The sequence below is a fragment of the Amblyraja radiata genome, chromosome 20 (assembly GCF_010909765.2).
Source record: "Amblyraja radiata isolate CabotCenter1 chromosome 20, sAmbRad1.1.pri, whole genome shotgun sequence".
In the NCBI taxonomy this organism is placed as follows: domain Eukaryota; kingdom Metazoa; phylum Chordata; class Chondrichthyes; order Rajiformes; family Rajidae; genus Amblyraja; species Amblyraja radiata.
The window spans coordinates 9,816,125-9,832,739 of NC_045975.1; the positions used below are offsets into that span (position 1 = coordinate 9,816,125).

At 38.2% G+C, this 16,615-nt stretch overlaps 1 protein-coding gene across 4 annotated transcripts in view; it reads right to left on the bottom strand.

Annotated features, from left to right (window-relative positions):
- Positions 1-16,615, bottom strand: part of elp4 (elongator acetyltransferase complex subunit 4) — a 180,217-nt gene that overhangs the window by 94,336 nt on the left and 69,266 nt on the right. For all 4 annotated transcript variants that reach the window (XM_033038791.1, XM_033038789.1, XM_033038792.1 and 1 more), the window contains 2 exons: positions 13,625-13,709; positions 11,976-12,164 (listed from right to left, as the gene is read on the bottom strand). In XM_033038791.1, coding sequence (XP_032894682.1) covers positions 11,976-12,164; positions 13,625-13,709 — 274 coding nt within the window. The remainder of the gene's footprint in view (positions 1-11,975; positions 12,165-13,624; positions 13,710-16,615) is intronic.

Consider the following 16,615-nt stretch of genomic DNA (forward strand, 5'->3'; position numbering starts at 1 on the left):
TCTTAAGTGAATCTAAGTTAATTTTAGAGAGGATTGGAACACAACTTAGAAACTACCAAATAACACCGTCCAATTCTGATGTACTTTATTTGTATATATATATATTAAGCTAAGCAGCCATCAAGTTAAGGTGTTTTTTACTTTAATTACTAATTATTTTGTACAGGTTTTGAGCATACAACATAATGTTAGGCCAGGGCAGGTTGTAAAATATTAGAACGTGTAATGCCAAAATAGTTGGCAATTACCCTTGTAAGCCATTGAAGGCTTCCAGTCTGTGCTGAGGTTTCTCTTGACTGCACGCTTGACATTGGCCACACGGTCCAGCAGTGGAGCGTAACCTTGAGGCTATAGACAACAGTGAATGAAAATCAAATTCAATATTTTGTCTTTCATCAGAAATGATCTGCTGAATATTTTCAAAGTATTGTTTTTATTTCAGATTTTATTTCAGATTCCTAACATCTGCAATGTTTTGCTTTTGGATTACAGAATAAGCAGAAATTGTTCACAGATCATGCTGTCTATCCAAGAAAATAGTTGTTGTATTGTTGCTGGAAAAAATAGCTCTGTGAAGTGGACTACATTTATATAGACAATTCAATTAATCGAAAATAATCATTTAATCATTTCAGGTAGAGTTCATGCGTGTGCGTATGTGTGTGCGTGTGTCTGTCTGGCATTTAGGTCCTGTTTCCTGCTTCACCATTCAATAAATTAGGGTTGATCTTTTATGTCATTGACATTTTCCCATTCTAAATCTGTACCTCTTGATTCCTTTAATGTTAAACAAATATACTAATCTTTTCCCAGGGTATACTGGATTACTGAGCCTCCACAATCCTCATGGTTTCTTTTTTTTCCTTTGAAGAAATTTCTCATCCATGTTATGACTGCCCTGTAAATTTGAAACCTTGGCCATTCCATCTACCCTATCCAAAGAAATGTAATTCCAACATTGCAGTCCAAACTCCTCCTAAAGCCTTTTACCCAGATACAGACTGCACTTCAATGTAAATTCCATTCAAAAATCATCCATCCCAATAAATTTTCAAATATATAAACTTCTTTAAAAAAAAAATAACAGTGAAACAATGGAAATATACCAAAATAAAGGCAGAAACAGAAACTGTGCTTTCTTGAACAAATCTAAAACTGTCACCTCTAGATAATGTTAGAAGATTGTGAAATAAAAATCACTAATTTGCTGAGTTATTTCCTAGCGTGGCAGACGTAAACTATTTAGAGTTCTATTTGCTGAAGAGAAAAAAAGAATACATCACAAAGTATTTCTCCTTAACTGGGTTTATGATTACTGCTTAAATGGGTTGGTTTGCTCGTTTGCAGATGAAACAAAAATTGGAGTTGTGGACAATGAAGAAGGCAGTCAAAGGATACAGCAGAATATAGATCAGTTAAAGATATGGTGGGGGGGGGGGGGGACATAGAATGGTAGATATAGTTCAAGTACGGGCAAGTATGAGATGTTGCACTTTGTGAGGTCAGATGTAAAAGGAAAGTATACAGTTGATAGCAGGACCCCTAACAGCACTGACTGTGACAGGGATCTTGGGGTCTAAGTCCATAATAGCTTCCTAAATGTAGCAACACAAGTAGATGGAGTGGAAAAGAAGGCGTACAGTATCAACGGTAGGGGCATTGAGTTTAAAGTCAGGAAGTCATAATGCAATGAGAACTTTATAAATCTGTGGTTAAGCTGTATTTGGATTGTCTGCAGTTCTGGTCGATCCTTTACAGGGAGGATGTGGAGGCTTTGGAGAGGGTGCAGGAGAAGTTTACCAGAATGCTGCCTGGATTTGAAGGTATTAGCTCTAAGGAGGGATTGGACAATCTTGGATTGTTTTCTCTGGAACATCAGAGGCTGAACGGAGACCTAATATAAACGTATAAAATTATGAGAGCCAAAAGACAAGGTAGTCTTATATGTAATTATCTCATGCAGAACATTGCTTCATAAAAATTCTGGTGGATAACTGGAAAGTGATGATAATGAAACTTCCATTGAATGTCAAAGAGTATCACATTAGCCCTATTATAAATTCCAGTAAATTCTGCAATTGAACAAAGACTCATTCATTGCTCGGAAATAGTTTATGAACATTGGTAATTGATAATGCAAAAAAATAGAAAATCTCCCAAGTCATAGTTGTTGTTTTACAGTGAAAGAAATGTGAACCCAGAGGCTGACTTGAAGACTGTTGTGAAGTGCAGTGCCGCAAGGAAATACATCACCTTATTGCTAATGTCACATTAATAGATGGCATGTTATTTTACGGAAAAGACTTCAATCTGAAGTCTTGTCCTTTACAAATGCACCGCTGATTTAATACATTCAGAAGCAGACATGAATTGAAAATGACATTGTTAAATATTATTGGAGAATATTCTCAGAACCTCATTTTAATTCAGACATGTTTTGAATAATCTTCATATTAGTGTTAACAGATGAAAATGATGAGTTCTGGCTTCTGAGTTTAAGTTTATGTAAGGGTAATTGGTTAAAATGTTAGCTACACCAGGCACAGGTCTCAATTCTCGCCAAAACTTTCCAGAATGCTATGGAGGCAAGCATCTATGGGGGAAAAAGTAGATTATCCCAGAAAGTTACAGAACGTAGCTGCTTATAAAGGGTGAAGATTGTAACTGCACCGAGGCAAAGCAACAATAGCATCCCGAAATAAGTGTGGAAGGAACATGAACTGTATAAATATTTACATTCATATTTGGTATTTGCCAAATGATTCTTTGAGCACCAATCAGCATCTGGGATGTCAGCATTAATTCTTGATCAGTAAGGGTGTCAGGGGTTACGGGGCGAAGGCAGTAGAACAGGGTTGTGAGGGAAAGATTGAATGGTGGAGTAGACTTGATTGGCCGAATAGCCTTATGAACATTGGTAAAAAGGATGAAATGGTAAACCGCAACTATGACTCTTGACATGAGAGAACATAGAACAGTACAACACAGGAACAGGCCAAACATGATGCCAAGTTTAACGTTGGATATCTTGAACATACCAATTTATTATTCTTAAAGTCACATACACTGAAGTTCACCGATCTGGTTAAATTTAAGTGCGCAAATCATGTGCAAAGCAAGAAATAATTTACTTCCAAGAAATATACAAAAACTGTTTATGGAAAGACAGGGTGGGTATAATTTGAGAGGGGAACATAATTTAAAAAAACTCAATGTCAGAACAACTCTTAAAAGTATGTGCATAGCAATCTGTGGTGTGAATTTGTGGAATGGTCTGGAACAGGAGATAAAACTTAGCACAAGCATAATTCAGTTTAAAAAGATGTACAAAAACACTTGTTTAAAAGGATATTGGGATGAGGATAGGTGATTGTGAGTGGGATATTTGTTATACTGATTGTATTGGGAAGGGTGACTATAGAGTGATGAGTTGTATATATGACTAAGATACTGTATAGAATATGAGGGTTTTTTCTTTTCTTTTCTTTTTTTTCTTTTTTGTATGGCTTTGTAAATATTTGATTAGTGTATAAATGTAAATAATTTGGTGTACATATAGTGGCTGGTGTACATATGGTGTGCATATAGCTGCTAAATTTGTATAAGATAATTACAAGCAGTTGAATAAGGGGTGGGAATTAATAAGCTTTGGCTTCTTCCTGCTCCTTTTCGGACACATACGATTTCATTTATTTATAGATATTGTTTATGACACTTTATAAATATTTTTGTTTTTTGTATGCTGTTTCACACTTGCTTTTTATTCTTTTATTCTGTTCGAAATAAATAAATAAAGTTAAACTAATCTCATCTGCCTACGTGATCTATATTGCTACATTCTCTGCATATCCTTGTGCTTATCCAAAAGCCTCTTAATCCCATACCATATAGCACAGAAGACCTGGTGGTTTACCCGTTGAGTTATTAATAAGTTATGCACAAGATGATGAAATACATCATCTATATATCACACTTTGACTATTGAGGTTCAAATGACCATGGCACTGGAATGCAGTTGCTATTGGTTGAACAGTTTCCAATAGTTCTGAAAAATCAGCTCAAATCCCAAGGGGAAGTTTGTTGGAGGTAAGATGCAACACTGAGGTGAAAAAATGAGGAAAATCCTCACCAATTATTAATTAACGCATATGAGGCGATGGGCCTTAGACCCAACAGCTGTGAGAGCAGGATCCCCCCATCAACCAATCCCCACTGTACCACACTGCCCTCTGACAATAAAAAAAAATCACAGCTAGATCTTGGAAAATATGAACCATTTACATACATAATCAAATGAAAATCACTATCTTCTCCTTGGTTAACGTCCCTAGCATTAAAAACCTTAATTATTCTTTGTCGGCAATGTTGGGCTGGCTGTGTCATTCGACTCCTGAAACAGACAATCTATTGCATGCCCTGTTATGGCAAATTATCCGGTTGGGCCCTTGATTTATCGAAAAGGAGCATTTGAAATGTAAAAATAGCAATCTCAAACATTGTAATGATCAGTAGGAGGATGAAATACCAAATATTGATTAAAAGCAGGTTACATGTGGTAATACAGCAAATCATCCCAATCTGTCAAACAAGGTATATTTAACAGCTCAGTCAAGAGTGTTTTATTGTCATATGTCCCAAATAGACCAATGAAATCCAATCCAATCCTGAACGTTCTATCAGACCATATACTAATCTGACTGAGTCTACCAACTCGGATCATGTCCAACGTGACTCAAATTGGGTGGCCAGATTCTATACTAAAAAAGTGACAACATTTTTGCATGCTGAACAACAATGCTATTGATGGAGGCATCTGCTTGTAATTATGTTAAAGAGTGCTTGAGGATGTTCGTCAACGCTTAACCCTCCTTTTATTGTAGATCCCAGTCCCATCTCCCATCAAGAATGCCAATAATCCCAATTTCACTGGATTGCTATCAATTACGAAACGTACACATCATGCCTTGAAACTTCTGAACTAATACCATCAAGGGGTCATCATCATCATCAGAAGCATTGAAACAGCAGCAACAATAATGTGGATGTACATAGCAGTTAGCATGAAGCAGTAAGTTAACAAGGCATCAAAACAATTCATGAAAGATTTATCAGAACAAATTTGACACAAAGCACGAAGACCTTTGTAAAAGAGGTGGGTTTTAAGGGAGACAATTACAGAAATGTTTGAAGATCTCAGCATCTGTGGAAAGAGAAAAAAAATGTCTTTGGAGCAAGGAAGACATCTTCGTTAAGGGAGACATGCCTGGAAGAGAAGCCACAGTGAATTTAACAGTGATAGAAAAAATAAAACTCTTAAATACTGGAATTTGAAACAGAAATTCTGAATAAACACAGCCAGTTAAGCAGCATTTCAGTCATACTGCACAAAACAGGCCCTTTGGCTCAACTCGTCAATGCCAATCAAGATGCCCTACCCATGCTCGTCCTGAGAACCCAGTTAATGGTTTACATTGAAGAGTCTTCGTCCGAACTGAGGAAGAGAGAAAGCAATTGGTTTTAAGGAGAACAGGAACTATGGAGACGTTGCTCAGAAAGGGGCAATTTAGACCATTGTAACGATGCTGACTGAAAATTAAATTAGATTTGCTCATTAGTTTCTGACACCAGCCCTATAAGCACATCAAGAATGGGGAATGGGGTTAGGAGGGAGAGATATTTCCGCCATGATTGAATGTCCTAATTCTGCTCCTATTACTCATGACCATAGGTGCTCATAGATATACTTTTGAAAATGTGATAAGGGTTTCTGCCTTCAGGTATTGAAAGTGAGACATGCAGATGTTTAGGGAAGGGATTTCTAATTTAGCTAGGCAGCCAAAGGCATTAGGAATGCGCTAGGAGTCAACCTGGAGGATCAAACAAAATTAGAAAGATTTGTGGGGGTGGATTGAGTTACAGAGAAAGGATAACAGGGCAACCGAAGAATTTGAAAACAGATAGGAGAACTTTAAAATCAACGTGTTGATTTTACAGTGAACACAATGATTTGCTGTACTCTACATGGGCAGAGTTTGCTAACAGCTCAGGTTTACTTGTATGCATAGTGAAAGGCCAGCAAAGTGCATTTTAAAAGCACAGGCAAGATGAAATAGCCCAAATATTTATGAAAGAAATAAAGGCATTCAAGAGGAAGTATCACTTTGCTGGTAGCCAAGAAGAAGCAAGAGGAGTTGTATATGGGCCCGAAGAAAGTGTAAATGCAGAGTATACCATAAATCAATAAACTAAAGGTGCATATAACACAACACAATAATCAGAGGGGACTTTAATTTAGATCGGGCAAACCAAACAAACAGTAAAATTGTGAAGAATAATTTCAATCATTGTTAAAGAGCTGATTTTCTAGATCAGTACAGTTAGGTACCAATGCAGGAAAGGGTTATTTCAAATCGAGTAGCATAATGAGCAAGGATTTATTAGTATTCATGGATTTAAGGAGCCTTTAAAGCACCGTGATCATAAAATGATCAGAATTTACTACAAAAATTGAAAGTGATTTTGTTCAGTCTATTGGGGAACAACTAAATGGTTGAGAAATAAAACAAATATTTTGTGTCTTGTTTTAAATGCAGCATTACAAATGTCCCGGAAATACTGGAGAACAGCAGCTCTGGAATGAGGAAATAAAATAAATTCAAAATTTATTAATAAGGAAAATTAATGCCATTCAATGATATTAAAACCTGACGCATTTATCCTCGGATTTTGAAGGAGATGATGTTTAAGGAGATAGTAAATGCATTAGTCAAGTCAAGTCAAATTTATTTGTCACATACACATACGAGATGTGCAGTGAAATGAAAGTGGCAATGCTCGCAGACTTTTGTGCAAAAGACAAACAACCAAACAAACTATAAACACAATCATAACACACATATTCTTTTACATAATAAATAATGGAAGGAAAAACGTTCAGTAGAGTTAGTCCCTGGTGAGATAGGCGTTTACAGTCCGAATGGCCTCTGGGAAGAAACTCCTTCTCAACCTCTCCGATCTCACCGTATGGCAACGGAGGCGTTTGCCTGACCGTAGCAGCTGGAACAGTCCGTTGCAGGGGTGGAAGGGGTCTCTCATGATATTGTTGGCTCTGGAGTTGCACCTCCTGATGTATAGTTCCTGCAGGGGGGCAAGTGAAGTTCCCATAGTGCGTTCGGCCGAACGCACTACTCTCTGCAGAACCTTCTTGTCCTTGGCAGAACAATTCCCAAACCAGATGGTAATGTTCCCGGACAAGATGCTTTCCACCGCCGCTGCGTAGAAGCACTGGAGGATCCTCGGAGACACTCTGAATTTCCTCAATTGCCTGAGGTGGTAAAGGCGCTGCCTTGCCTTACTCACGAGTGCTGAGGCGTGTGATGCCCATGTCATATCCTCGGAGATGTGGACTCCCAGATATTTAAAACAGTTCACCCTATCCACAGGATCCCCATTTATCCTCAATGGAGTGTACGTCCTCGGATGATGTGCCCTCCTAAAGTCCATGATCAGCTCCTTCATTTTTTTGATGTTCAAGAGGAGGCTGTTATCCTGGCACCAGAGTGCTAGGCCAGCCACCTCCTCCCGGTAGGCCTTCTCGTCGTTGTCTGAGATCAGGCCCACCACCACAGTGTCATCAGCAAACTGTGGTCAGTGTCATATTCAGTGTCATATTCAAAAGATCCAGCATGGCTAATGAATGAATCTAGACTGGCTTCTGCAGCTTGCAAGACAGCAAATGTAACACCACAATTTAAGGAAGGATGTAGATTATAAACAAGATTCTATACACAAGTTCACTTGATATTAGTTGTATGGTAAATGTTGTAGTCTACACTGGAATTAGTGGCCAAAGCATACTATAGAGTTGGAACTGAGTTTGAATTCAGGTGACATAGGTATTTTTGTACAAATATGTATGCAAATTCACATGTGTAGCAAAGAATCAAGGTCAAAATGAATGCTGGGCTTTACATAAAAGGATTTTAGTACAAAAATATATTGTTCCTATTGGATATAACCTTGGTGAGACCAATGTCTGAAAATAATATGTGCAAGGACTGCATTTGGAAGATAGACACAAGATGCTGGAGTAATTCAGCAGGACAGGCAGCGTCGCTGGAGAGTCTCTGGTGATGTTTCAGGTCGAATTCCTTCTCTCCGGAGATGCTGCCTGTCCTGCTGAGTTACTCCAGCATTTTGTATCTATCTTCGAATTTAACCAGCAACTGCAGTTCTTTCCTACACACAGAACTGAATTTGGCTTGTTTTCTAAATATGCTATACTTTATCTCAGAGCTCTTTATGTTTCCTCAATTTGAATATGTCTTTTGTTTCTAATAATTCATGTAAAAATTGACAATTTACTATGCTCACATTACATTCATTTTTTCAGATTTTTGCTTACTTAACTATATTCTTCCACAGCCTCCTTATGTCCCAGCTTATTTTCCTTCTTCGTATCATGGCAGCTTTGGAAATTAGACCTTTGGTGCCATTATGATGATGATACAAACGTTAGTGGTTTTGCAGATAGTGAAGAAGGTTGTGAACGATTGCAGCAGGATCTGGATCGATTGGCCAAGTGGGTGGAGGAATGGTTGATGGAATTTAATACAGAGAAGTGTGAGGTGTTGCATTTTGGGATGTCGAACAAGGGCAGGACCTACACAGTAAATGGTAGGCCTCTGGGTAGTGTGGTAGAGCAGAGGGATCTAGTGCATGGTTCCTTGAAAGTCGAGCTAAGGTGGTCAAAAAGGCTTTTGGCACTTTGGCCTTCATCAGTCAGAGTATTGAGTATAGAAGTTGGGAGGTCATGTTGCAGTCGTATAAGATGTTGGTGAGACCGCATTTAGAATATTATGTTCAGTTCTGGGCACCATGTTATAGGAAAGATATTATCAAGCTTGAAAGGGTTCAGAAATGATTTACGAGGATGTTGCCAGGACTAGAGGGTGTGAGCTATAGGGAGAGGTTGAGTAGGCTTGGTCTCTATTCCATGGATCGTAGGAGGATGAGGGGAGATTGTATAGACGTATACAAAATCATGAGAGGAATAGATCGGGTAGATGCACAGAGTCTTTTACCCAGAGTAGGAGAATCGAGGACCAGAGGACATAGGTTCAAGGTGAAGGGGAAAAGATTTAATAGGAATCCGAGGGATAACTTTTTCACACAGAGGGTGGTGGGTGTATGGAACAAGCTGCCAGACGAGGTTGTTGAGGCTGGGACTATCTCATTGTTTAAGAAACAGTTGGACAGGTACATGGATCAAGCGTAGGCAAGTGGGACTAGGGTAGCTGGGACATTGTTGGCCGGTGTGGGCAAGTTGGGCCGATGGCCTGTTTCCACAATGTACCACTCTATGACTCTATGTATGTTAGTTATAAAAGGAAGCTTGACTGGCAATAATATTTACACTGATCAGGGCATCTAAATCTGGGATTACCAGTTTCATTATCAGTAAAATAATTTTTTTTATCCTGGGAGAAATAAATCTTTAGAAATCTCTGGCTGAGATGACTGAGGAGGCCAAGTTGCTGCATATGCTCATGGACAAGATTGATAATTTTTTAGATATTAAAGAAACCAAGGGATAGTTCAGGAGAATTGTGTCACAATCTCAATGAATATCAAAGCAGGCATGAAGAGTGAATGGCATACACTTTCTGGGCCAGTTCCTCATATGCTGGAATTCCCTGAAATATATTTATTTCTTCTTTGAAAATTGCCAATGAGCTTTCCTCCACAATACTCTAGCATAGATAATTCCAGCGATTCACTGCATATAACAGCATTTAAAAGATACTTGGACAGTTAAATGGACAGGAAAGGTTTAGAGGGATATGGGCCACATTTGGGCAAATGGGACTAGTTTAGATAAGGCACCTTGGCTGGTATGACTAGTTAGACCAAAGGGCCTATTTCCACACTCAATTACTCTAAGAGATTCCTATACGCCAGTAAATGCCCTTATGCCCCACCACATCCTCCTTATATTTTAACCATGGAAACTGGTGGTTTCAGGAGTAAAAATTTTGGGTCAGGCACTCAACTGAAGAGTCAAGTCGTATTATTTAGTTTTTTTAGTTTAGTTTAGAGATACTGTGCAGAAACAGACCCTTCAGCTCATCGAGTCCGTACCAGCCAGTAATCCCCGCACACTAACGTTATCCTACACTCACTGGGGACACTTTACAATTATATCAAGCCAATTAACCTACAAACCTGTGCGTCTTTGGAGTGTGGGAGGAAACCGGAGTACCCGGAGAAAACCCATGCAGGTCATGGGGAGAATGTACAAATTTCATACAGACAGCACCTGTAGTCAGGATCGAACCTGGGTCTTTGGCACTGTTAGGCAGTAACTCTACCACTGCGCCACTGAGCCATCCTGTCGTATTATTGTTGGATGATGTTGTTCAGGGGCAGCATGTAATTGAGAACCAAGAGATGTGTATACAGCGATTCCTTTGAGGCTCCAGAGGTGGCTCTTTCTCAGAGAACTAGGGATGAGCAGTAATGAGAGCTTATCAGTATTGTCTATATTTTGAACAAATTGTCTCAATGGAAAACAGGCAAAATAAAATGCTATCAATCAAAGTAAAGACATTGTTGTGTTTTTCAAAGTATTTAAAGTGAATGATTTTTTTAAATTCACCTCAAAAATGATCAGGTGGTGCTCCACTTTCTGAACAGTTCATTTACCTTAAAAGACAGCTGAAAAACATTTACTGCCAGAACATACTGAACTTTAAATAAATGAATATACTCAATAATTATCTGCTACATTAAGCCTTTGTAACAATTAAATGTGGTGGCTATAAGTGCATATTCCCTTATTAATGCGTTAATAGAATTCATAAAAAAGTTATTCCATTCTGAAGCCATTGCCAAGCCAAGTTATCCACCACAGAAAATGTAAAATTATAGCCACCTTATTTGTATGTTCTTTTTAAAAGATATTTTGATACGCTGATTTATTATTGCTGCAAGAAAGTCAGGGAAATGGTGCCATTCCTGGTTGAGAACATAAAGGGCCTGTCCCACTTACGCGACCTTTACAGGCGACTGCCGGCACCCGTCATAGGTCGCCGAAATTTTCAACATGTTGAAAATTCAGCGACGACCAGAAAGACGCTACGACTCTTTGGAGACCTCTCACGACCATACAGCGACATGTGCCGGCAGTCGTCTGCAAAGGTCGCGTAAGTGGGACAGGCCCTTAAGAGATCGCTTGTCCATAATGTCAATTTAAATCAGGCTTTGTTATCAGACATCCACCGAACTTCACTAAATCATCACAAAAACAGTTTTGGGACAGTGTAAACAAACCTCCAATTCCAAAGTGAAAATTAAAAAAAATTGCAGATGCTGGAAAAATGATAAAGTTCTGACAAAGGGTCTTAGGCCTGAAACTGTAACTTTGTGTTTCTCCTGACAGATGTGACCTGGCACTCTAAGAGCTTCCAGCATTTTGTGTATTTAATTTATCACCCTAATTTCAAAGTTCATTTAAAAACAATTTACAGCTACTCCACTGTATCAAATATAAAGTGCACACTTTGTTGCTCGACCAATGTCCATGCAGGACATGGTTTACTCTGGTTTATTCTGAGCAGAAGTTTATTCACAACTCTGGTTCAAACTACCCTTTTTTTCCCCAGACATGACTCATCTCGTTCCACCATCATCCTGTGCAGTAACAGTGACATTCAGTCTTTGCACCGTACCCTGCTGAGAAACATATTCAGTATATGAAATGGTGACAACATTTTCTTGCAGTTTGAAACGGCAGGGTAATAAAACTTTTTAAAAAACTAGAAATAATTAGCTTTTTCTCAGGCATTGTTGCTGGAAAACCATGCTGAGAAATCTCAAAATGAAATAAGCAAGTTTGCTCGAAGGAAATATGGTCTTATCACTCCTACTAAACAGAAAAGATAATTTGAATAACTATTCCACTTAAGGAGTCTAACCTGGATAAGGTATGCTGGTACAGTAATCATACAGGCAGAAAGAGATGTTCTGAGAAGTCCACGGAGTGCATAGAGAAATCTCGTGAGACTGTATGCAGATTCTGGGGTTTCATTAAGGCCAACATCGTCTCCCCATAACACTGAGCCAAGTGAGTGGATTCCTATTCGCAGGATGTTCCTCTGTTTAGTCTGCAGGAAGAGAGGTGCAAATGAATGTGACAAAACAGCAGGGGGTTGCTTATAAATGACACCCTTCCTACCCAGTTTGCATTCTAACTTACAAGATCTACAACAGCTACTGGACAGGTGACGAGTCTTTGAAATTTCTGTCTGGACTTGCTTTCCAGCTGCCTAACGGCTCATAAAACAGCTTGTTTCCTTGGCATATCAACAGGGAAGGATACCAGTAGAACCTTAATAAGAGCTGTACTTTTGCAAAAGCCTACATAGCTGCTAGCAAAGTGCCAAGAAAGGATCAGCGTATGCTAGACTTCCAGCTGGTTTGGGCTAGGATTCTGTTAACAAAAGCTGCCTGTGGTATCACAAACGATTCATGCTACCAAAAAGGATAGCTTATTCTACACTTTTACTTACATGGAGAGACCAGTTGCCTAGACACACAAAAAGCATTGTGCAAATTTTTGTTTGATCATAAGCGACTGGTTGTGACAAAGAGTCAAACTGAGATAAAAATCAGAAGGAAATGTGCACAAATTAATTGCTGAAAAATATATCCAATAAAATACACATAATTGAGAAAATCAGATGAGTTTGTGAAAGAATCTGTGTGTGTGTGTGTGTGTGTGTGTACATACATATGGATTCACCGTATATGCTGTCCGTTTTTGACATTCCCTGCTTTGGAAAACCTGTCATCTTGCTACAGAAACAGCTCGGCACACTGTACTGTGGGAACTGTTAAGACATGCCTGTTGCCATGGTTACTACTGGGAAGGGGAGAGGTGTCTGTCAGGGACCAATTTACTTCCCCAAAGGGGTTTTGCCTCCACAGGGAAAGACAGCCTGTCCAGATCTGTGTTGAAATCTCAGTAGAGATTGCGAGCTGAGCAATAACAAGCTAAATTAAGACACAAGTATTAGTAAAGCTAAAGTTGCTATGAAGATTTTCTTCAGTCAGAGGCTTGGGCTCAGCCAATTTAGTTAACATTTTGATGAAATGGTGACTGAACAGCCTCCTAGAAACTTAAATTATCAGATTTTTCTCTGTAACAAAACAAAGATTTTCTTGGTCATGGTTTTGTCAAGGCTACAAGTTTTACAACAAGGATATTTTCATTACATCAATGAAAAACGCCCAATGTAGCTTAATGTGAAGTCAGGCTAAACCACTTTCTCGAATGGACAGCTCCTTTTTAGGTGCTCAGTGACTAATGATGCCAGAGCACACTGCTTATGCACATCAATGCTTGTACCCAATAGAGTTGAGGAAAGCTCAAAACGTGAGGCAAATGCATATTAACATATGACCCATACTCTGTCTTTGCAATGCTTGTTTACTTCATCTATGCTTAGAAACAGCTTGTTCATTGTTGATTATTCCAAGCCCTTCCGGCTGCACCCTGGAGAGCGCTATGAAAACAACATTAGTTACTTGATTACAGAAGACACGAAGGGCTTGTGCACCATACCTGGGGACTGGATCCATCAAATCCTTCCTCACGGATGACTCTCTGTATGGCTCGAAGCAGCTTGACGTAACCAAAGTTCATGTTACTATCAAAAAAAAGTGTGAAAAGGAAGTCACAAATTTAAAACATCACTTTAGCACCCTGTTGGTAGTTTTATGCTAATGAAAGATGGGACTCAATCCACAACTTTGTACATGGCCATTCTCTATTGACAGAATCTGGGGGGAAGTTGATGAGAATGTGGGGAGAAAAAAAATGAGATTAATGTAGAATTAGTGCGTTTGGGTGATTGACGGTTGGCGTGGATTCAATGGGCTGAAGGGCCTGTTTTTGTTCCATATCTCTCTATGACTCTAATATTAAAGTGCATGTCTTTACTCCAAAACAACCTGAAGGAAAATTGTGATCTTTACCCTGTCTACATTAGTCCAGAAGAATTTCATTTATCCAAGCTGAGAAACTTTCAGTTCAATGCCAATATAGCTGACTTATGATAAGCACATAACTTATTATTAATATTTTATTAATTAATATTTTGCTTTGGGTTACAATTATAATTGGAAAACCACCAATCCATTAGATGCAAATGAGGGTATACTTTGCGTGGACCCAATATGAATCTATTACAGATTTGTTAAAAACAAATTAAAAACTAGCCAGAGTGTTTTTTATTTAACTTGCGGACTAATTACGAAGATTTGCCTAAATTGGGAGTGCTCAGATTTTAGTGCAATACAAAATACATGTCTTTTGCCTTACATCAGGTTTCTGTAGTACTAGTTCTATTTATAATCAGTGGTCCCAAGCCAGAGCAAAATCTTAATTTCATTCTAAACTGCTTAAGTGAAAAATAAACCGAACTAATAAATTGAGTTCACAGCACAGCCATATAAATAAAATGCACCCTGGGAGGCAGCATTCATTCGCTTGTATTAACTACCTCAGTGACCTGACACCATATGAAAGGGATATTCTGCAGAGACAAGGATGCCTTAATTATGTCAGGCTCACTTACCTCCTAGAAAATTAATGATTTAATGAAGCAACTTAAAAGATGAAACCACTACAGCATTTCTGTGTTAAATCATAGATTAATTAACATATCGTTAATGAACTGCCACAGCAAGCACACCTGATCAAAGTCCTAGTCACCTGAGCTTATCTTGTTGAAAATTTGTAATTTTAATAAAAACATTTTGCAAAATGTTTTTTTCCCCCATCAATAATAAACTTGTTTGTGCCAAAATATGTTATTGTTCTAGTCAAGAAAATTAAAATAGAGTGACATGAAAATATCCATTTTAAACTACATCCAGGTGAAGGCCAACGGAACAAAAATTTACATTAATGGAGAAAAATATGCTCCAAAATTATAGATGTATAAAGTTAAACAACGTACATATTATAACCTGATGTATAAAGTAAATGACAAATGTCATATGACACATTTTTTTAAAGTGTAAAACAAAGAATCTACGCTAAATAGAACACAGTAAATGAAATTAATATATATATATTGGTAACTAAATGATTAAATAGCTCAGACAAAAGGCACAAATTAATTTCTGCCATCTTGCATGTGTAAACATATAGCAGGCTATGTTGTTCAGTATTTATTGTTCTATTTAACATTCATAAATTTAAATTATATTTTTGTCAGTTCCAGGTCCCAAGAACTATCCATTTCTTTTGAAGTGAAGAGAAACTTAAAACCTTCAAATGTGTGGATAGAGAAAATAGTGAACATGTTTAGGCTATGTTAGTAACATGTAACATATGGAAATAGCAAATATTTGCTTAGCTCTTATCATACTTGGAAAATAAATCTGCCCTTTCCTTCGCTTGGCAATGATGTTCTCCCCCAAACATCTTCACACTCATCAAGCAGATATCAAAAGTTGATGGTATTACTAAGATTAACAGACCCAAGGTGAGCATAAGGGACACAATAATGCTGCAATGTTTCAAACGGATTTACAAGAAAAAAACATCAATCATTGAGAAGTTTATGTTTTCACCTCCATTTACCCAAACGATAACTAACATTCCAATTACCTGTGAAAATTTCATTGAGATGAGGTCTGATCAGAAAAGAACAGCCACTGCAGTTTGGTTATGAAAACTTAAGTGTCAATTCAAATTGATCTAAAAATACCGTGCCAAAAGTCTTGGTTTGCACTGTACAATAAGCCTGTGCTAAGTAATAAATGCAAGTTAAGAATCCTGAGGTTCTTTAGATTAGATAATCATTATTTTAAAACTGTTAACCAATTAGAAAATCAAATCAAGAGATCAAGTGGAGTTGAGCCTGTGTACTGATTATCTGGAAATTACAATATTAAGGTGGGGGTAGGTGTTGGGAGGGAATCAACCCATTTAGAGGAGGACTAGCATGAAACTATTCACCTTGCAACACTTATCCTCCGGAACCATGGTCACTCCAACTTCAGTCACTGAAGTGCAGCGAGTAGGTAAAGCAGGATTATGCACAAACTTCAAGTTATTGTCAATTGGATCACTGAAACATACAGAAGAATAAGTCCTATACTTAACATATGTAAAACAAAGATCTTCCACTGAACTGCCTATTTATAGAACATTGCCCTTCAATAATATAGGTGCATACTAAAACCCTGAAAATACACCTTTCCCATATCGTAGGAGTCATTTCCCAATGATTTCAGACACTGATGACAAACAGTGCCCTCACATTGCTTTTGGCCAAATAAGGAAAGGAGTGTTTGAGGTTTAAGACCTCTAAGCAAGCACAAAGCTTATGGCCTAGAAGGTTCTCAACCTTTTTTCAGTGATGTACCCCCTGTGAAATATTTTTTCAGCCTAGTACCCCCTAACCAGCGCAAAAATATAGGCCTACTTATATGTAGGCCTACATTTTAAAATCTCACGTACCCCCTGGAGTGCCTTCACGTACCCCCAGGGGTACGCGTACCCCCATTTGAGAACCACTGGCCTAGAAGACAGCAGTGATCT